The sequence below is a fragment of the Triturus cristatus genome, chromosome 5_1 (assembly GCF_964204655.1).
Source record: "Triturus cristatus chromosome 5_1, aTriCri1.1, whole genome shotgun sequence".
NCBI classification, from domain to species: Eukaryota; Metazoa; Chordata; class Amphibia; order Caudata; family Salamandridae; genus Triturus; species Triturus cristatus.
The window spans coordinates 1,017,725,565-1,017,747,797 of record NC_140587.1 but is presented as its reverse complement, the minus strand read 5'-3'; the positions used below and the strand labels follow the sequence as shown (position 1 = coordinate 1,017,747,797).

General features: G+C 46.7%; 1 protein-coding gene across 1 annotated transcript in view; it reads right to left on the bottom strand.

Moving 5' to 3' along the window:
* CLPTM1L (CLPTM1 like) overlaps positions 1–22,233 on the bottom strand; it is a 1,829,238-nt gene that overhangs the window by 34,048 nt on the left and 1,772,957 nt on the right. Inside the window, exon 16 of the mRNA XM_085606118.1 lies at positions 21,170–21,285. Coding sequence (XP_085462244.1) covers positions 21,170–21,285 — 116 coding nt within the window. The remainder of the gene's footprint in view (positions 1–21,169; positions 21,286–22,233) is intronic.

The following is a 22,233-nucleotide window of genomic DNA, read 5'->3' as shown; positions in this document are numbered from 1 at the left end:
AGCATAGGGATATCAATATTGGTCCAGTCCTGATATACCGTTCTAGCCTGGTTATCAGTGGGTGTCATTGACAGCCCATTATCCTGTATGGTGAATATTATGGCTTTGTGGTCTGACCATATGACAGGTATAACTTCCAACACTTCTATTCTTGGATTGGATGTAAAAATTCCATCCAGGGTGTGCCCTGCAATGTGTGTCTCTTGTCTGACTATCTGTTTTAAGGAAAAGCTTGCCATTGAGTCAATGAGCGCAACCGTGTTATTATCATCTCCTTTTTCTAAATGAAAGTTGAAATCCCCTTATACTGTAAAATCTGAATACTTTATACTTGACTCTAAAAAGGGACTTATATTCTCCATCAAGGGAGTAGGAGCTTTTGGTGGACGATAGATAAGAAGACCATTTAACGTGTAATTATTATTGAGTGTTATCTGGAAAGCTAGTGTTTCACAATCTGGTGAGCACCCTCTCGCACATCCAGTCACTCTAAGTCCTTCTCTAAAAATAATAGCAAGCCCCCCCTCCCCGCTTATACTCTCTGTCTGCTCTGACAATAGAGTAACCCATAGGGAGTGCTGACGTCAGTTCTGGATTTGAAACGGCATCTGCCCAAGTTTCTGTAATGAATGCCAGATCTAGTTTCTGGCTTTCGATCAGATCCGCCAATTCGGTGTTATGTCGAATCAATGAACGTGCATTGATTAATACTGCTCTCCACTTATTCAAATTTGACCTATTTTTTTTTTTTAACATCTTGACTAGTAATTTCCTTCACCTTAATGTAGCTGAAATTCAGTTTGCAGTGTTTACACCTCCATGGCTCAAGCCGAAGGTCTATTGGTATGCCACAAACAGTATTAATGTTAGTATTCAACCTTAGGAGAGCCTCTCGTGAATACGTTAGTGGCCTGTAACAATTGGGAATTGGAGCAGGGGTCATGACGCTAATGTAATGCTAAAACGGTGCTGAACACAGTGTTTTCCCTTAAACTGTCCTTATGCATTGAAGATTAAAGTAAACTACGCCCCTGCACAGTTATGATGACTATATTCCACAACATGGCAAACAAAGATTTTCTTCAGATGTTCACACACAGATGAAACGCATGAACCAGAAGATGCTGATTCTCCAAGGAAAAAACAAAAAAAGTATGCAAGTTAGCTACTGCAACTGCTTGTGATGATGCACATGGCATGACATCGGAGCATTATGACATATGCTACTAAAATGGAAAAAGAGGAAAAAAAACAGGAACAAATGCAGGGACAGTGCGGGCTTGGGTCACAGTACCCAGTTTTCATTATAAGAGAAACATATTTCTTTGCATGCTGACGGGTGGAAAAAAGGATCTGTTGAGGATTCATCTTTAGCACAAGAAAACAGAGCAGAGCTGTTTGTAAGTAATAATGCATTGTGAGGTACTAGCCAAGCAAAGTACTAAAGAACAAGTAAGTTATCTTCAGTAATACTCTTTCTGGTAGACTCTTTCTAATCGCAGATTCCTCACTTTTTGAATATTGCCCAGGCATCATACTGGATCAGGAAACATTTTCAGCAGTACCTCTGACTGCCAGTAGGTGGCGCTTTGTAGTTCTACACGGAAGTCATTTCACTCTGGAAATGATGTACAGAGCCTATACAGGTGCCACTCCCGTGTGCTGATGTCAGTTGCTTTCGAGGATGTCCGCGCCACCAAACGCAGAGCCACATAAAAATTTACTTTGAGCAATGTGCAGATTCCTAGACTTGGGATCTTATTCATCTATAGAGTCCAGTTCACAAAATGGGGAAGATGGGAGGGTTGGCGAAGAATATGCAGTTAGATTGAGTCTCTACCAGAATGAGATGTTACCGAAGGTAAGTAACTTGTTCTTCTGATAAAGACTTGTACCACAGATTTCCTCGCCTTTTGAATAGATTCTAAAGCAGCACCTATTTGGAGTGTTCTGTGAATGGACTTAAACCAAAAAGTCCTGCAGGACCGAGCAGGCGAAATGCCCCTCTCCAGGAACATGGCTGTCCAGAAACTAGTGCTTCATGAACGTGTGAAGCATGTACCTATGTAGAACTTTGACTGCCAACACAGTTGTAGCAACTTTGGCCCTGGTGGAATGAGCTTGCAGTCCTTCCAGAGGCTGCATTTTTGCCAAAGTGTAGCAGATCACAATAAAGCAGGAGATGGTCCTTTTCTGCACGGTCTTCCCTTTTTTCACTCCAATGAATCCCACAAAGAGCTGATTGTCTATCCAGTGTTCTGTGACACAATTGATTTAAACGTGCAGCGCTCTTTTGGGGTCCAATTAATTGAGTTGCTCCTCCTTGAAAGGGTACTGAAGAGCAAAGAATGCTGGCAAGGTGATATTTTGAACAACGTGAAACTTCAGCAAGAAGACAGCCTGCGTCGACAGAACCAGTTTGCTTGAAAAAAAGGTGGTGGATTGCGGGTTGACACAGTTTGAAGCTCACTCATTTACTGTGCCGGTGTTACAGTGACAAGGAATACTGTCTTGAGAGTAAGAATCCACATGGAACAGCTGTGAAGCGGCTCACAGGGAGTGCACCTAAAATTTGTGAGGATCAAGTTAATGTCCCCCGTGGCATGGCAAAAGGAGAAGAAAGAAATAGATGTTGTAGGCCTTTCAGAAAGAAAGTGCACCAGCAACTGTGAAAAGGCCAAAAGACACCCTTAAACTGTGCCCAGGGCCAAGCCTTGCCAGGAGAATGATAGAACAAATGACAAAACGACAACTTTGCCTGAAGAGGGTCAAATCTGGCATGTGCCGCACCAAACTACAAATTTGTCACAACAGGCGAACATGGTCTTTGTCGAGGGGTGCCTGGCTGCCAAGATCTCATCAACCACCTCCGGGGGAAGGTCGAAGGTGTTCAGCTCTTTAGTTCGGACTACTAAAACTCCAAACATTAAGTTGCAGATAGCAGGTGCAGAACGCTGCTCCTTTGCTGTGAAAACAGATCTTCCCAGAAGGGAAGCCTGATCGGAGGTAAAATCCTGAGGATCTCAGGGTCTGACCCAAAGAGTTCCAAATACCAAACTGTCCATGCTCAATCTAGTGCCATTAGGATTCCAAAGTTAGCATTTACCACAAGGTTATAATGCACTTAAGAGTGTATGGTTTGGCTGCATCACAAACAACCCCAGAATAAAGGTTCCGAAAGCTGCAGAGGGGCTCTGCTCATGCATGGGCACCCTCTCACATGAAACCCAGCACCCTACCTTTCAGGATTGTTAAGGCCTGCCATAGGGGTGACTGATAGGTTTACATGTGCAGTGATATGGAGAGATATAGGTATCAGTAAGGGGTACATACACCACCTTACACAGGCTGCTGTAGCAGACCTGTTGTGTCATTTTAAATGGCTTCCCAGGGGTGGCACAATACATGCTGCAGCCCCTGGTAGACCTCTGGGGTACCTATGCCCTGGGTACATAGCATACCATATACTCGGGACTTATAAGGGTACCCCAGAATCCAATCTGGAGTGTACCTAAAGTGCATGCAATCAATTTAGAAAGGTAGCAACTAGGCAGGGGCCCTGAATAGCAGGGTCCCAGCCAGACTAAAGTCAAAAAACAGTGAAACATCAGCAAAAAGTGGGGGTAACCATAAGAAGCAGATCCTACTCTCCTACAGAAAGTATGTCCCATCTGTGCCTAAGCTTTTCTGGGAGACCTTTAATCATGCCCTTGAGGGTTTTGTTGAACCTTTCAAGTAACCCATTGCATTGTGGGTGATAAGGGGCGGTACATTTGTACTTTACTCCACACTCCTTCCACATAGCAGTCAAGTAACTAGACATGAAGTTTGCAACTCTGTCTGATACTACCGCCTTAGGAAAACCCACCCTGGAAAAGATCCCCAGGAGGGTCCATGTCACCACAGGAGCTGTGGTATTTCTAAGGGGAATTGCCTCTGGATACCTAGTGGCATGGTCCACCACCACCAGTATAAATCTGAGCCCAGATTCAGTTTGAGGATCCATGGGACCAACTATGTCAAATCCAACACTCTCAAAGGGAACCCCCACCACAGGCAGTGGAATCAGGGGGGCCTTTGTAGTACCACCTGCCTTACCACTGGCTTGACAGGTGACACAGGAGCGACAAAACTCCTTGGTGTCTTCAGACATGTGAGCCCAATGAAAGTGAGGGACAATCCTGTCCCAAGTCTTGTTTTGGCCTTGGCGACCTGCTAATGGAATGTCATGTGCCAGTGTCAATAGGAAGCCCCTAAACTTCAAAGGTATAACCAACCTCGTGGTAGCTCCAGGCTTGGGGTCTCTACTCTCTGAGTATAGACGTCCATCATCCCAGTAGATCCTATGAGACCCACTGGCACTCCCAGCAGCCTCAGCAGGAGCTTGCTGTCTGAGGGGTTCAAGAGAGCGACCGCTCTCAGCTGCTCCTGGCTCAGATCAGCTCTGGAAGGGCCGCCTGTCCCCAAGAACTCAACCTGATCAGGTTCAAGTTCCTCTGAGACAGATCCTTCTTCAGGACAAAGATCATCTCCCTCAAGAGACTGATCTCTATTCTGAGTCAGGGGGAAGACACTGCCTTACCCCCACTGCTCCTTCACTTGGAAGGCGCCTGGTCCATTTTTTCCAGGATCCAGGGCCTGTTCAGTGTTAGACATTTTTACCTGTGACCTAGTCATAGCAAACACATCAGCAGGGATTCCCAACATTTCTGCATGAGTCCTCAGTCCCACTTCAGCCCAAGCGGACGTTTCTAAATCATTGCCCAACAAGCATTTAACAGGGAGGTTTGCACTTATCACAACTGTAGGAGAGTAGGGTCTGCTTTCTATGTTCACCCCCACTTTTACCTTTTGCTTTACTGGTTTTCGACTTAGATGTGGCTGTGGGCCTGCTAATCAGACCCACAGCCCTGCTGTTCTCTCTCTAAATTGATACTATGTACTTTAGGTGCATAACCCCTTTGGATAGGATCACCTTATTGGCCCCTGTACAGTGTACCTTAGGTACCCAGGGCATAGGTGTACCCTAGGCCTACCAGGGGCTGCAGCATGTATTATGCCACCCCTGGCCTGGCCTTCCATTATGACACAACTGGCTGATCACTCAGCTGGGGCAAGGTCGTGTAATCACTCCTTGCTTAGGTGTAGTATTCCTATACCTATCTTACATATAGACACATGTGTACCTATCAGCCACTCCTATAGCAGGCCTTAACAATCCTGGAGGCAGAGTGCTTGGTAACATGTGAGATGGTGCTCTAGCATGAGCTGAGCCTTTCTGCAGCTTTCGGAACCATGTCCTTATAGCTGTTCTATGATATAGCCTACCATATACTCTTAAAGTACCTTATAATCTTAAACGGTTATGGTAACTATGGTTTGGCTTTATCAAAACATGTCGTGTAAGGTGTCTAACACTTTGGAATAATACCCCCATCCCATTTCTGGGGATGAGGATATTATCCCTCCCTTCTAGAGGGAGAAGACATGTTGTAACCTACTTACCCGGTTAAAGTTAACCAGAGCCCCAGCATCACAAAATGGATGCTGCTGCCACGACACAAGTCTGACCTCCTGCTGCTGGGAGCGATCCCGGCAAGGGAGGCTTGGACAATAGGTTTCCTGCCTTGGGAGGTGCGAGCACCACCCCAGACAGGCCTTAGTGTATTGGGGCAGGGAGGGACGAATGAAACGAGACACTGCCTGGGGCACACAAGGTGTCCCATGCATAGTCCAGTTCAAACCGGTGCTGGGGCACACCAGCCCCAGTCCTGGCGTGAAACTGGACAAAGGGAAGGGGGTGTAACCACCCCCCTCCCAGGTCCCACCCATAAGGCGTGACCTAGCAGGTAACCCAGCCCCCCAGATTTAGATAAGAGTGGTAGCTGGGCCCCAGGAGATTAGATTATCCTGAACCTTCAACTTGAACAGAAACTCTGGACCTTCGACATTCGACGAAAGAAGAAGACTGAAGAATCTCCCTTGTGGCCAAGGAGTGGCTACCCTGTGCAAACAGGCACCATCAAGAGGCTTACCCTTTGCTTTGCTGAAGTTCTACGAGGGACCGACTGCACAGCCCGACCAGAGCCTTGACTTCCAGACTTCTCCGATCCTGATCCACATCCACAGCCGAGCTGAGATCCGTGGAGGCGACGAGAGACGTGGGACCGGCTACCTTGGAAAAGTGGCGAGTATCTTCCAGCGCAGCTTCTGAGGCACCCTCGAAGTTGTGCACCAGGGATTGAGAAGCCCCAACCCCAAGCACCATCTGCACCGAATATCAGCCCCCCACACTCCACGAGTCCTGCGTGGGGCCCTTCTGCATATTCCTGCTTGCCGCATCTGTCCGGTTGCTTGCCCGTTGGCTAGCGGCCTTTGTGACGACACACCTTGAAATCTTCACTGCTGGCTCCCGCTTCTTTGCAAAAGAGAAGCACCCAAGACCTTCCTGGTCTGCACCAGAAGCAAGTCCTCCGTTCTTCGTGGGTGCCGCTTGCCAAGGCTTGGTGAGTCCTAGTTCGACTTCGACGCCGCCTACAGCAACAGCCTACGTGGGACAGCTCGCCTCCTGGTCCTGGTAGTCCTCGACGTCTCCTGGTACCCGTGGATGCAGCGACAAGCTTCACCCTTCACCTGCAATCTTCACGACATCGCCTGGTTCCTTCCTGGTTCCACGTGGTCACTGGCTAGTGACCTTGACTCTGTCCCTTCTGCTTGCAGGTATCCTCTGTTCTTGATCCCAGATTTGGGATCCACCGGACACTCTTCACTGACTGCCTGTCAGCAACTTTCCTTCAGGCATCCATAGAAGTCCACGACGAAACCCGACGCAAGTTACTGCATTTTGAATCTGGCCTTTCAAAAACAAACCACATCCTCCCACCCTCACCTCACTGCACTATGTATTTATATCACCACTGAGCACCACTATCTCACTATTTTGTATCACTGTATGAATTTGGAAGTATAAAATTCTGCAATGTGTTTCTGTTTATCGAATGTTATCAATTCTGATACATAAATCAATGAAAATCCTTTCTCTGTGTTCTTGTTCCTCTTTCCCCTTTTGTTCAAGAAATGTTTTTGCTTTCAGAAATGTATTATATGTTATGCTGAAGTAACTACGGCTAACTACAATACGCATTGTTTCTACCCAAGGGAACCATGGGGCTCTAGCTCCAACCTTTTGGAAGCTCTCTGGAGCTCCAGGGATTCCCTATCTAAGGCCAATTGCTCTCTCTTGATTCTGAGCTTAGCTCTCAAACTCAAGCAGTTGGTACTTCTTCTCATAAGAGACTCCCTTTTATGAGAAGCAGAGGTCCCTACAAAAATACCAGAATGATCAGAGATTCCTGAGAAGGAGATCTTTATCTTCTTGGTAAACTTTTAACTCTTCCTGGTGGGTTAAAGAGAGGGCCAATGAGGCCTTCTCCCTCACCTAAAGGAAGAAATGGATTGTCAAGGTTAGAATCATCTTGATCCTCCTGGTCAGGATTGGAGTCCATGTCATAGAAGTTTTCACTTCCTTGTCTGTCCTCCTCTGTTGCCCCACCCAACTTGCCTGCCTCATCAGACCCTGGGGTCTTTCTGAGGTCATCTAAAAGCAACATCTCTATGAGACGTTGGGTGCTTGCATGTCTACGTGTCTTCAGTTTCCTAGATGTACACATAGTTCTCAATTCTTGGAATGAGAGATGATCATACTTAGTTGGCAAGGAGCCACTGGCTTCAGGCCTAGAAGACATACTAGAGTTATGTGGTGTCGGCACCTACCTAACCTAGTGGGAGCTACTAACCTCTCTTGAGTTGGAGAAAAGGTGTGCTAGACCCTTGACTACCCAACTCTAAGTTCAGTAGAACTTACTTATTCTAGTCTTGATTTATATGTACCTATTACCTTTAGTGGTTTTCAGTTAGTCACTCAATGAGTTTATCTGGTAAAACAATAGCAAGCTTGAATCCCAACCGCTGCACACCAATGTGACAAGTTGGTCTGGTAAATGCTGACCACTAATTAAAGTGGGCACCATGTTCCAATCCAAACAACCCTTATTGATGATTAGGTTAAAGACCACCTTTATTGAAAGCTATCCTAGTGGTAGCTATGGAGAGCAGCCCTCGGGATAAGTCTCGAAGGAATGTAAAGCAGCTTGGTTTACCAGATTATAACCTCCTGAATGACCAAATGAAAGGAGAACCACACAAGGAATATATAAAATATATGTATTTATTACTAAACACTCTCTACTAACATCCTTATGAGATTAGAGAACAAAGCATACACTATTAAATCACTAGAACGACAGTAAATAGCACAATACACAGCGGGCTCCAGGGAGAGACCGAACCATATACTAAGAAAGTGGTATAACAACCATGACTTGACTAGACACAGTGCCCAGAGCACGTAGAATCGCTGGACCCCAAGGAACCAACCAAAGTAGTGACACAGGGGACCCACAGAGGACAGGTGCAGTGTGAGAACACAGACACGAGCTCCGTACAACTCTATGGGAAAGTCGCGGTTGGAATTTTAAAGATTAAGGACACTTTGGAGAGGACTTTCAGCAAACCCAGTTAAACATAGAAAGTTATAAGGCCAGCACCCTTGAGAGTACCGAGATGCCTAAGTCACCTATCCTAGAGGAGCCGGGTGCATTCGATGGCGTGATGCGAAAAAGTGCTGCTGCCGGGAAGATGAAAAGCGTCCGGTGGAATCCAAGCCTGGATCCGAGGTCAGAAGAACCTGAAAGCAGAGAGGACAGAGTCTGGGTCACTTCACAGTGACCAGGGGCATGATAGACGAATGCCCACCGATGTTGGGTGTTTCAGGTGAGAAGAGGTGAAACTTGACTCTGCAGCCACGGGGACCAGGAGATGACGACCAAAGTCTGGAGGTGAGCTGTCCCACAAAGGATGTTGAGTTCTGGGGGGGTCAGTGTCCGGATTGAACACCAACAAGCCTTGGCAACTGCAACCCACGCGGTCAGAGGAAAGATGCTTTGGTGAGGACCAGCAAGGTCCTGGGGACTCTCCAAGCTATGGAGAGTCAGGGCACGTCTGGAGCAACCAGGAAAGAACACAAAGTCAAAGTTACCTTCACAGGGACCCACAGGCCAATGGACCAGGGATCGCGAAGGGACCTCGAGCTGAATCACAAAATACCAGCCCACGGAACACTCGTGGTCAGGACTAAAAGTAGCCCAAAGCACAGCCTCAGGGATCGCCAAAAAGCATATGCTGCTGCAAATGTACACGGTGCACAGGGGATCGGGTTGCACGGTCCCCTCGAGGGATACGGGCCTCAGAATTGCTGAGAGTGCAGATCAACCTCAGAGACCTCTGGAACCCACCTCCTGTGTTGCAGAAATCTTTGGAGTCCTCAGGAGCTCGGAAGATGCAAACCGGTCAGATGCGTTTTAGGTGCCTTGCCTTGCAGGGGAGTAACTCCTTTACTCCAAGGGAGATTCTTCAGTCATCCAGCGTCGTACAGATCGTCGAAGTACTTGGTTTCTGTGGCAGAGTTTAGTCCAGGTAAAATCTAAAGTCCTGTAGTCAGGGGTTCCTACTTTATACCCAAGGAAGGGGTGGGACAAACTCTGGGGACCCACCTATGGAAGGCTCAGGACAGAGGGGTGGCTACACCCATGTCCTTTGTCCAGTTTCGCGCCAGAGCAGGAGCAAATAGCTCCTACAACCGGTTTGAGCTGGACTATGCACAGGGACACCAAATGTGCCCCCAGTGCAGACATAAAAGCACTGAGTGCATCCACCCAGCCCCAATACACTAAAGTCTGTCTGGGAGGTGGTCACACCCCCCCTGTGACAGGAAGCCTATTGTCAAGCCTTCCCCTGCTCATGCTTGGCTCAGCAGCAGGAGGGCAGACTTGTGTCTGTGGCAGGCAGCATTCATTTTGTGATGCCCAGGTCGAGAAAGCTGGTACCGGGTAGCCCAGTACGTCATGTATGTCCCTCTAGGAGGGTGGAATCATACCTCCCCCGCCAGTTTCTGGCAGGGAGGTATGATTCCAAGGTGTTTGACACCAAACACGACATGTTTCCATGCAGACGTTTTAAAGTTAGCATTTACCGCGAGGTTATAATACACTTAAGTATATATGGTTGGCTGCATCACAAACAACCCCGGAAAATAGGTTCCGATGGTTGCAGAGGGACTCTGCTCATGGAGATGCACCCTCTCACATAAAACCCAGCTTTCAGGATTGATAAGGCCTGCCTTAGGGGTGACTGATAGGTTTATATGTGCAGTGATTTAGAATAGATATAGTGAACCTATATCTAAGTAAGGGGTGCATACACCACCTTACACAGGTTGCAGTAGCAGACCTGTGGTGTCAGTTTGAATGGTCTCCCAGGGGTGGCCCAATACATGCTGCAGCCCCTGGGAGGCCTCTGGGGTACCAATGCCCTGGGTACATAGTATACCATATACTAGGAACTTATAAGAGTACCTCAGAATCCAATCTGGAGTATACCTAAAGTACATGCAATCAATTTAGAGGAGAAAGCAGCTAGACTGGGGTCCTGGATAGCAGGATCCCAGTCAATCTAAGCCGTAAACAGTGAAAAATCATCAAAAAGTGGGGGTAACTATAAGAAGCAGATCCTACTCTCCTACAGGCACTCTCTTAATAACCGCTTTGGCCAAAAGGGCCTGCACTGCCTATGGTTATATGGACAGATGGTCCTCTGTCAGTCATACCGAAGATGGTGGTAGGTATGGCAGAAAAGAAAGAACGAGTAGGCCCTCTTCTGTACAATTTGCACGATCCACCTAGCTGATATTATAGTCTACAACCAGGTAAGAACCGTTGCATCCTGCGGCCAACTGGGTGGCTGTGCACCTCTAAGGGCACGCTAAAGGGGCAGGGCAAGTGGGGCAACAGGGGGTTGGGCCAGGGGTTCAGTGGGCTTGTGTGGTATCCCTGACTGTAGGTCAGTCGGTGCCATGGCCTTGGACTGTTGTGTGAAGATTTAGATTCCATATATAGGTTTCCCGATTTATGCCCTTATATAGGTACAATTCACAGTGCAATTATTTGGACATAGAAATCCGGCCCTTATTTAGACATTGTCCGTACAAAACAAATACAGGCATGGCCACCTACATCCGTCCATCCACGTCACAACAAATTCTTGGAAAACCAGACCCTTAAGCCTTTAGGAATTTCCCTCAGCTTGAAGAACAATAGTTACTTACCTGTAATCTGTGGTTCTCCAGTATTGGTGTCTTTCATAGATTCACATGCCTGAATCATTCCCCGTCGTCGGAGTGGGAGTCCCACGGTACATAAAAAAGCAATAATTATGCATATACCAAACGAAAAACCTTGGTAACCTGAACCAGGAAGTAAAGTAGCCTAAGCTAGAAGGGAAAAAACTTCCACAGCTATGACTATCACTGTCATTATATACAGTCCAAACTGCAGCCAATCAGGCGACAGCACCCACCAGAATGTTCTCCTCAGAGGCTCAGGCTGTCAGATTTTCTCGCACAGGAGTGAAGTAATATACCATAGCCTAAAAAGCCTCTGAGGGGAGGAGGGCGGGTTGCATGTGAATCTATGAAAGACACCAATACTGGAGAACCACAGATTACAGGTAAGTAACTATTGTTCTTCTCCAGTATTTGGGGTGTCTTTCATAGATTCACATGCCTGAATCAGAGTAGATAGCAGTACATAACCTTTTGCTCATAAGACGCCACTTATATATATATATATATATATATATATATATATATATATATATATATATATATATATATATATACCATATACATTATGAAACAGTATAACCATACAGAAGTACACATGTGTTTCAATTTATGCAAAACAATTTCACATCACAAAAAGCGTCTTATAAAAACATAGCGGAGGAGGGAGAACAGAGGCTCACCTTATTTGAAAAGATTACGTAGAACAGCTTGTCCCACTGAACCATCCGCATCACTTGCAGCTTCCAAACAGTAGTGTCTGGTAAACGTATGGCAACTGGACCATGTTGCCGCTTTACAGATCTGGTGAAGAGGCACACCGGCGAAAAGAGCTGTAGGTGACGAGATTGCTCTCGTAGAGTGTGCTCTTGGGGTCGCTTGTAGTGGTCTTCCAGCCTGATCATGGCATAAACAAATTGCAGCTGAGATCCAACGAGCTATGGTTGGCTTTGATACTGAATGGCCTTGACGTGGTCTGCCATAAGCTACCAAGAGCTGGTCCGATTTGCGCAGCGGTGCTGTACGTTGTAAGTAAAACTTCAGACATCTCTTGATGTCTAGGGAATGCAAGGCCCTTTCTGCAGCGGTTTGCGGATTTGGAAGGAAAGTTTTCAAAACTATGGGTTCATTAAGATGGAAATCCGTCGGGACCTTTGGCATAAATTTTGGATTAGTGCGCAGCACCACAGAATCAGATGTGAATTGCAGAAAGGGTGGATGAATAGTGAACGCTTGAAGGTCACTAACCCTTCTTGTAGAAGTTAGAGCCAATAATAAAGAAACCTTCCAAGAAAGGAACTTTAGATCCGCCTTGTGGATGGGCTCGAAAGGATGCCTCATTAGTTGTGAAAGCACTATATTAAGGTGCCAAGAAGGAGGCGGACGCCGAATAGGCGGAAACATCCTAAATAGCCCCTTAAAAAATTGTTGGATGACTCTGTTGGAATAGAGAGAGTTAGTACCATCCTGTCGGAATCTTGAAATTGCAGCCAAGAACACCTTCAAAGTAGAGTGGGAAAGACCAGACCTCGCCAATTGTAGAAAGAAAGGCAGAAGTTGTTCCGGCTTTGCGTGGATCGGATGGAGATTAACGGATTGACACCACATGCAAAACCTCTTCCACTTTAGTTTGTAGGTCTTAACAGTTGCTGGTGCTCGAGCATTGGCCAAAACCTCTTGGCAGTCTGGAGGGATATCTAGGTGTGCAAATTCAAGCTGTTGAGGAGCCATGCCGCTAATCTCAGCGATGCTGGGTCCGGATGACAAATTTGACCGTTCTGAAGGGTCAGAAGATGTGGACTTGGTCGAAATTGTATGGGCTCGGCCTCCGAAAGGAGGAGAAGCTCTGTGAACCAGTACTGGCGGGGCCACCTGGGAGCAATTAAGATCATGCGGCAAGGCTGTTGTTTGATCTTGCGCAGAACTCTTGGAACCAACGGGATCGGTGGAAAGGCGTAAGCATATATTTGCGACCAATTCATCGAAAAGGCATTCCCCAGCGAGTCCTTGTGGGGAGCCCAGCTTGCGAAGAATGGGCATTTGCCGTTCTGGCTGGTCGCAAAGAGGTCTATATCGGGATGCCCACATTCGTGAAACACTTCGTCTAGGAATGGTTGGTGTAACTCCCATTCGTGATTCGACGTTGTGGTCCTGCTGAGGGAATCCGCCAGAACATTCGTGATTCCCGGGACGTGAATGGCTTTGAGGTTGATCTTGTGGCAGATCGCCCAATCCCAAATCCCTTGCGCTTGCTGGGATAGGAGGGCTGACCTCGTCCCGCCTTGTTTGTTCACGTAATGCAGACTTGTAGTGTTGTCTGTTCTTACAAGTATGCATGCTCCTCGGGTGATGATGGTCTGTAAGGATTTTAGAGCCAGGAATATGGCTCGCAGTTCTAGCAGGTTGATATGCCATTTTCTTTGTTCTAGAGTCCACCTGCCATTGATTGTCATTCCTTGAAGGTGCGCTCCCCAACCCTCGAGGGATGCGTCTGTGGTGACTGTGAACTCCGGCATTTCGACCAGAAATGGGCAACCCTCTTTCAAGTGGTTCATCTGACTCCACCATTGAAAGGCCTCTCGCATTCGTGGGGTGATGTGAATGAGATCCTTGAATGACCCTGTGATCTGCAGCCATTGCAGATTGAGTTCCTCCTGCAACGGTCTCATTCTGTACCGACAGTTGGGAATGAGATGAATGCAAGACGAAATCATCCCTAGGAAGGATTTGTATACACGGACTGAAACGCACTCTTTTGATTTTAGAGAGCGCGCAAGATTGCATATCTTGGTTTGCCTTTCTTTTGATACGAAGGCTTTGACCAGATCCGTGTTCAACGTCGCTCCTAGAAACGTTCTTCTTTGCGAAGGAATAAGATGTGATTTCTCCAGATTTGTTGATAGACCCAGGGATTGGAAGAGTAAAAGGCATTTCTGAACATGCTCGGATGCTACCTTGGCGGAACTTGCCTTGATAAGACAGTCGTCCAGGTACGGGAATATCTGAACTCCCTGCAGACGGAGATGCGCAGTCACTGGCGCTATGACCTTTGTGAAGACTCTGGGTGCAGAACGGAGTCCAAATGGGAGGACTTTGAATTGGAAATCCCTGCCAGCCACTCTGAACCGTAGATATTTTCTGTGCCTTGGTAGGATTGGTACGTGAAAATAGGCGTCCTGCAGGTCGAGGGTGGCCATGTAATCTCCCATCGAAAGCAACTGCAGAATTTCTTGGAGCGTCAACATCCGGAACGACATTTTCTTTAGGAATTGGTTGAGGGCGCGAAGGTCGAGAATTGGACGCCACTCTCCTGATTTTTTCCGGATGAGGAAAAATCTTGAGTAAAAGCCCGTTCCCTTTTGTAAGAGAGGGACTTTTTCTATTGCTCCTTTTTGAATCATCAAATTTATTTGGGAAAAAAGCTCCTTGAGATGAGCAGGGGGTGGACCTTTGGGAGGAGAATTTGGCGGAATTTTTGTGAATTCCAGAGCATGTCCTCTGGATATTATATCTAATACCCACTTGTCTGAGGTAATCTTGGACCAATTTGAATAAAAGTGGGATATTTGACCTCCGATTCTTGTACGTGGGAACGGTAGAGATGGTGGCAGGTGGCTGAACTCATTGCTTCTTACCGGACTCTCGTCCGCGAAAGGACTGCTTCTTACGCGACTGCGAATATTGTTGATTTCGCTGTCCGTAATACTGTTGGCGATAATTCTGAGATCTTTGGTTATACTGAGAGGTTTGAAAGGAACGCTGCTGGTTATTACCTCCCCTGCTAGAGAAGGATCCACGTCCTCTGGCTCCGCGGAAGGTAGATTTTCGGAATTGCAAACTACCCAGGGACCTTGCCGTCTCCGTATCCTTCTTTATTGCCTGTAGCGCTTCATCTACATGTGCACCGAACAAGGATTCGCCATCAAATGGCATGTCTATAATTTTAGACTGCACCTCCTGGCGAAACGATGTGGACTTCAGCCAGCCCTGCCTTCTCAGCACTGCGGCTCCTGCCAGCTGCCTGAAACCAGTTGATGCCACATCCACTGCTGCGTCGATGATTTCCGCAGACGCATACTCTCCTTCCTGCAGGATCTTTATAGCCTCGGATTTTGAAGGCTCCGGTAACATGTCGAGGAAAGGAGAGATGTCGGACCACATCTGGCGGTCGTATCGCCCTAAAATCGCCAGGGAGTTTGCAGCCCGAACTGTGGTGGCTGCCATCGTAGACACTTTCTTTCCTATTGCGTCCAACCTTCTACCATCTCTATCAGGTGGAGCTGATATGGGTGTTGAGGGATTTCTAGCCCGTCTCTGAGCTGCTTGTGCTATAACCGAGTCTGCCTTAGGTTGACCAATCAGACATGCTGGTGAATTACTTGGGGCTCTAGATTTCTTGTCCAGCCTTGGTAACACTGCTGGAAGAGAATTAGGGGTAGCCATCAGTCTCAATCCCTCTTTCCAAATAAAGTCAATGATTGGGATTGCCCGAACCTGCTTCCTTGGTTGGTCCTTGAAGTCATATAGGAAGCAGTCATCTTCCTTTGTTTCCATGGGAATCAGGAATCTCTTGGTTGCTCTTTCCATCAGTGAGTGGAAATTCCCAATGTCCACCGGGGGAGAGTCCACCGGAGCTGGAGCACTTGGAGAAGGAGTTTGTACTTGGTAATTATCCCACTCCGACATGATAGATTGATCATCTACCTCTCCTTCCTCCCTTTCATCGTCTGAAACCTGCAATTGCCGAGATGGCAACGGAGAAGGTGGTCTTGGTGACTGGAGCGACGACAACTGTACTCGTGGTCTGGGTGTAGCCGGAAGAGATTCCGCCGTTTCTGAAGGAGGAAAACGTCTATAGTAATCTTGCAACATATACTGCAGATTATCAAGTAGTTCCAACGGCATTTGACCAGACGGCACTGGTGCAGGTGGTGTTGGCTGTGGTTCCATATTAGGATGTTCGTATTGTTCATCCTCATCATCCTCATCTTGATATTTGATGAGAAGCTCCGATGGACTCCTTGCAGTCCGAAATCTCTCATCTTCTTCGGAGTCGTTATCCTCCGATTGTAAAAGTTGCGCCGGTAATTTTAGAGGCGATATAGCCTCTAAAGATGATCCTCTACGCTGTAGAAGCGTAGATGCTGGTGACCTTTGATCAAACACGACAGACGACGGAGTCGCAGTCCATACCTGCATATCCATGCAGGTAGATAGTGAAGGTGGTAACACTCGTGTCGACGGAACGAATCCTGACGTTACAGCCATTTTCGATGACGAGGCTGTTTTCGTCGACGAGATGGCATCCGTCGACGATGGGACAATCTTCGCTGACGACGGTGCCGATGACGAGGCAACCTTCGTCGACGATGGTGCAGTCGACGAGGTCGTCTTCGTCGACGATGGCGTCTTCGACGACGAGGGCGTCGACGTGTCCATCTTCGTCGACGGGGTTTTCTTCGTCGACAAGGTATTCTTCGTCGACGATGCAACTGTCGACGGTGCCACAATCTTCGTCGACGGAGTAGACGTCGACGAAGTAGTCGGCGGAGCCAGCTTCTTGATTCTTACCGTCGACGGAACGGAGACGAGAGATGACACTTCCCTCGTCGACGAGATGGGTTTTACACTCACCGAAACCAGCGTCGACGGCGATGAAGCTGATGACATTATCATTGTAGGTCTCGGCGACGAGAATGTAATCGTCGACGTTGAAATCGCGTCGACGATAATAACTGTCGACGCCACTGCCGTCGACGGCGGCAATCTCACCTGAGGTGATTTCTTGTCAGGAAAACTCTTAGCTGGCTGGGTTTTTCCTGTTTTCCCAGGGGGCGTAGAGGGCTTGGATCCTGAAGGTGGAGATGTCTTCTTAGATGAAGACGAAGACTGCCCCGAGCCCTTAACAGACTGGGCTCTCCTCGACACCTTTGCCCCAGTAGAAGAAGATTCTTCCTCAGCCACCCTTTTTCTGGACGAGATAGAGGATCCAGAGGCAGTTTCTATCTCTGATAAAGGAGCATCTTTATCCTTAAGCTTCTGTAGCCACAGAAGAAGGCGTCCCTCTCTATCTCTTAAGGTCTTTTGAGAGAAGGTACGGCAAATCTTGCACTCCTTCACCTCATGATCAGGATAGAGGCAATAGATGCATTTTTTGTGAGGGTCTTCAGAAAAAAGCCTAAGCTTTCCGCAGGACCCACAAGATCTGAAGAGTGATTTCTTTGTAGTTGACATCCTAGAAGTTGTAGAAACAGCAGAAACTTGAAGAACTGAGCAGAGCTCAGGGAGACCCCCTTCACACGACGTGCGGTAGAAAATCTGACAGCCTGAGCCTCTGAGGAGACCATTCTGGTGGGTGCTGTCGCCTGATTGGCTGCAGTTTGGACTGTATATAATGACAGTGATAGTCATAGCTGTGGAAGTTTTTTCCCTTGTAGCTTAGGCTACTTTACTTCCTGGTTCAGGTTACAAAGGTTTTTCGTTTGGTATATGCATAATTATTGCTTTTTTATGTACCGTGGGACTCCCACTCCGACGACGGGGAATGATTCAGGCATGTGAATCTATGAAAGACACCCCAAATACTGGAGAATATTGATTTCTCCAAGAATTCATTAAGTATGCATGAACATCTATTTCTTAGGGGTTCATTCATGACGTTCCTCTGCCCGACTTTTACGTCAATACTGGCATTCCTAGACACCTTCAAGGTATAAATATACCAGCACTTGCCTTGGCAAATTGCGGTTCCCGGAGGATTCGATCCAACCCAGACTACGCGGTTCGCCACGGCAAGTTCGGAAGGAGATCGAGTTCCAGCCTGATGCACTGACCTGACGCGGTCATCCTCCTCGCAGAGAATCCAGCTCCAGTGCTCTCTGAGTTCCCTTGTGGGGGTTTAGACTATCGAGTCCAGAAAAGAGATTCCAACCTCTCTCATTCTCAGGTATGGAGCTGACTAGAACTTAGAGAAACTTTTGGCAACTCTTGGCTAAACTAAAATATAGCTAGCTATACTTTAGAAATAGCACCTACTTCAACTTAGGTTAGGTACACTGGGGTAGAAAAATTTAGAAGCATCAGATGAGTATCACATTTTAGCTTATGTTATTTATGTATGTATTTTGATTAATATATGTCATAGCTACAAACCATGCTATTGCAGTATTATTTGATCTTACTGCTAACCTCGTACATATTATACTTTGCAGTCTGTCTTACGATTGTAGCAATTCATATCCCTTGCACGAGAAATAAGACTGTTCAATAAACCCTTTTATTGAAAACGCCCGTCTCTCTATTTCTGTGCAACTCTGTAGAAACGAAGCATGCACGATTGACTGAGTGAAACTGTTATCTATTGTTTCCACGATTCTGAGACTGTTCCGATTCTAAAGGGAAACAAAGTTGTCATGTTTATGCGGTTGTCAGAGACGAATCCCTTCTTGTATATTTGAGAAGTTTCTAGTGACCTCTGAGTTAGCTGGCACACACAAGTAATTAAGTTTCATATACTTGATAGAGACATACTGACCTTAGTCCTATGTCAAATCTATAGTGTATGTTATTCCAATGCGCAGAGCCTATCAGGGATATAGGAACTTCACTACAGGACACGAAAAGGCTTTCTACCTTACTGAGGTTAAAGCTGGCTGCCTGTAAGGGGTACCTCTGCCAAAACAACAAACGGAGCATAAAAATGGATGGGGTAGGCATGGCGAAGAAGACCGACCAAGGAGCATACTGTGGTGCTGCTCTCTTTAAAGTGCCATGTCCCAAAAAGACTTGTTGCATTAAAGTACATCATTAAGGGATAATTGGACATTGCCCCCAAAAATTGTCTATCTCAGCAATGCATGGCATCAAATAGAAACACTAGTGCTAACTGTTTGCCCAATGGAGACCGTGGTGTTTAGCCGGTAGCAGGTCGCAATATCAGCATATAGGACAGAGGTATTCCAGTATACCAGGGAGGATTTGAACAACCGAGTCCCTGAGGGCATGGGGAAATCAACACAGTAGGCAAATAGCATTAACAGACTGGACAACCAAACTGGTAGAGGAGAAACCCCTTTCGCTGAAGGTCTCCACTTTCTTGGACAGTGTTAGGCTACTTTAGAGTAGGGGAAGCTTGCACCACAGAGCCCTCAGAGGAGGGGCGCTGAGACGAAAATGCAGGGTCACCTAGGGCAGTGGCGTTGCCCAGTTCGGCGATTTACTGCAGGGGGTAGAACAAGGTTTGGCCCAGGCCCCTCTAAGAGGGTGTCAGCGAATGCCTCATCAAAAGGCAACGGGGGCTCAGTATTGTTCTTCCCAAGCTGGGGGACTTCTGTTAGGACTTTAGATTTGACCTCCACGGTTGGGAAAAGGAGGCCAAGAACTTCAGCGCCCTCCGCATGACCATGGCAAAGGAGACTTTCCTCAGTGGCAGGACCAGGGGGTGAGAGGAGACTGGAATCAGGAGAGCATTATGGCCACTGGCATCCTGGAAGGACATCTTACCAGTTTTCTTGTGGTCGAGTTGGCCAATTCAATCACCCGCATTGTAGTCATTACCGGAATCTGTCCCAAAGAAGAAATGTAATGCATAAGACATGCCTTGTGGAGGAGGGTCACTAAGCAGGTCCGCGGCAGAAGGCTGCAGCTCAGCACAAACAGAGTGCAACCTCAGTTGAGGTTGTAGCACTGCTGACACTGAGTCGGACAGTACAATGAGCACCTCTTAACCGACGATAATGGAGTCCGCATCAGTGTTGATGTTCCAGGAACCGGCATGGGTCAAGCAGCTGGCGGCAGAGCCTGGTAACGTATTCAGAGGCTCCAATTAGCACCAAGGGGCGAACGCATTGGCGGTATCCCAGATTGGGGGGAGCGGGGCTTTCGGTTGCTTGGGGCCAACAGGTACACCAGAGGGCATTGGCAGTGATCCGAAAGTTGAATCATGGACTCATGGAAGGCTTCGATCTGTCTTTGTGTCGTAGACAGTCCGAGAAACTCAGCTTGTGCCGGGACAAGTTGCAGGATGGGCTCAGAGGTTGATTGCCTTCGGGAGCAAGACTTAAAGGCATGGCAATGGCATTGGTGTCTTGTCAGGAGTACAAGAGTGGAAGGAAGGGTGGAGTCTCACTTGGATTTTTTATGTTTTTCCTTCAACTTACCCAAAGATTTCAAGTGCGATGACGGACGACCTCGAGATAGACTACTGCTACTTTTAGACAGTGGACAGGACCAAGACCAACCCTTGGGGTTGGACTAGTCGCAACATAGTGTCTTTCGATGCTTGGAGAAGACCTTGTGGACTTGCATGGACTTCGGGTTTACCAATGCACAGTCACTCTGGGACTCAAGTCGTGACTCGACCCTAGGCACCATAGGTAAACTTGATGAGGATCTGTTGCAGATAGGTAAACTTGATGAGGATCTGTTACAGATAGCCCTTAAAAGGTTTGAATCCTGCCATCTTGGGAAGTTACATTTCCCTTGCACACTGTAAACTTTAGGAGAAAATCGGTCTCAAAGTGACAAAAGGTAGATCCGGATCTGGGGCTGGTGTAGAGGAAAGAAAGGAACTAACGTCAGTGGACAGGAGTGGCAGCTACATAAGCACCGCATGTCATTTCCGGAGCGAAACTGAGTTGGTGTGGAGCCACATGGTGTCAACTAACACCATTCAGAGGTACTGCTAACCATTATTTGATGTTATCTGTTGACTGCCTTGTTCATCTGCTATGCTTTTCATCATCCTCCGTGCATTTAGCCACAAGTGCTTTAAGACTCCATTGGTGATACCACAGTTTTACAAAAACTATAATAAATAACATAACACCAAGAACCATGACGAATAAAGAAGTGGATGGAAGATTGTGACCATTTTTTTTAAATATAAACTATTACAATATCCCTGAAGGAAAAAGCAAAATAAAATACACTTACCATCTTTGGTAAAGGTATATCAGGAAAACCACATCATCCCGAAAGCATGCCAGTCTATGGGATGTTGGCATTGTGATAATGAATGCAAAAATATCATCAATGAAAGTATTGAAAGCCTACAAAAACATAGAATATAAGCAATACAAACACATATCAGTCTCGTGAGAGAATAAACACGGGACAAATGTTCACGCAACTTTAATTTATCAAACAAAATTAACATGTTTGAGTTACTTCAGAATAATTTTTTTTCTGGTGTTATATATTCAGCCCTGAGATGCAAACATAGTTACTGGTGTGTTCAAAAGAATATCAAATTCTTTGTTTAAAACTCATTATAGCAGTAACTGAAGAAGGTACATTGAGAACACACACTCAACAGAGATAGACAGATGCCAAAATACAACCTGGAGAAAAATGATTCCTGATTCAAGGGAATGACCACATTAACTCATCATCTCTTAAAAACACCAAAGTATTTGTCTTACATAAATATATATATATATATTTTGTAAACAGATTTTTATTGCATTTTCAATTATGCATTACAATCAAACAATATTAAGTTACTTTCCACCACTTGATATTTCCCCGCTATTGTGGAGAGTATGCTTCCCCTTAATTCTTTCACCTGGCTCAGGTGCTCAACTGTCAATGTTATAATGCCAATTCTGGAACATTTATTATTAACATATTATCAAAATTGCAGGTGGTATTGCACGCTGTAAATCAGATGTCTCAGATATATCATCCTAACCGTACCCCAACTGTACCCCCCACCCTGCCCACCCACCCACCCAGGCATGTCTCTATAGTGGCTTACCTGCCCAGTCGACTGCTGGGTCATCTATTGTTATCCTTGAAGGTCGCTACCATATGCTCAAGGGTCGTACCCCCCGGCTCGGGGGGTGTAGTTAATACGGGGTCGCTTCGCTCGGTAGGCCCAATGTAGGGAGATCAGTCAGCCTCATCTTGGCCTCCTTCCTTTTGTTCACTTCCATCCGCAGCATTTGGATTTTTAAATAATTCAAGCAAACTTGTCCACGCTGTAGCTACTTCCACCG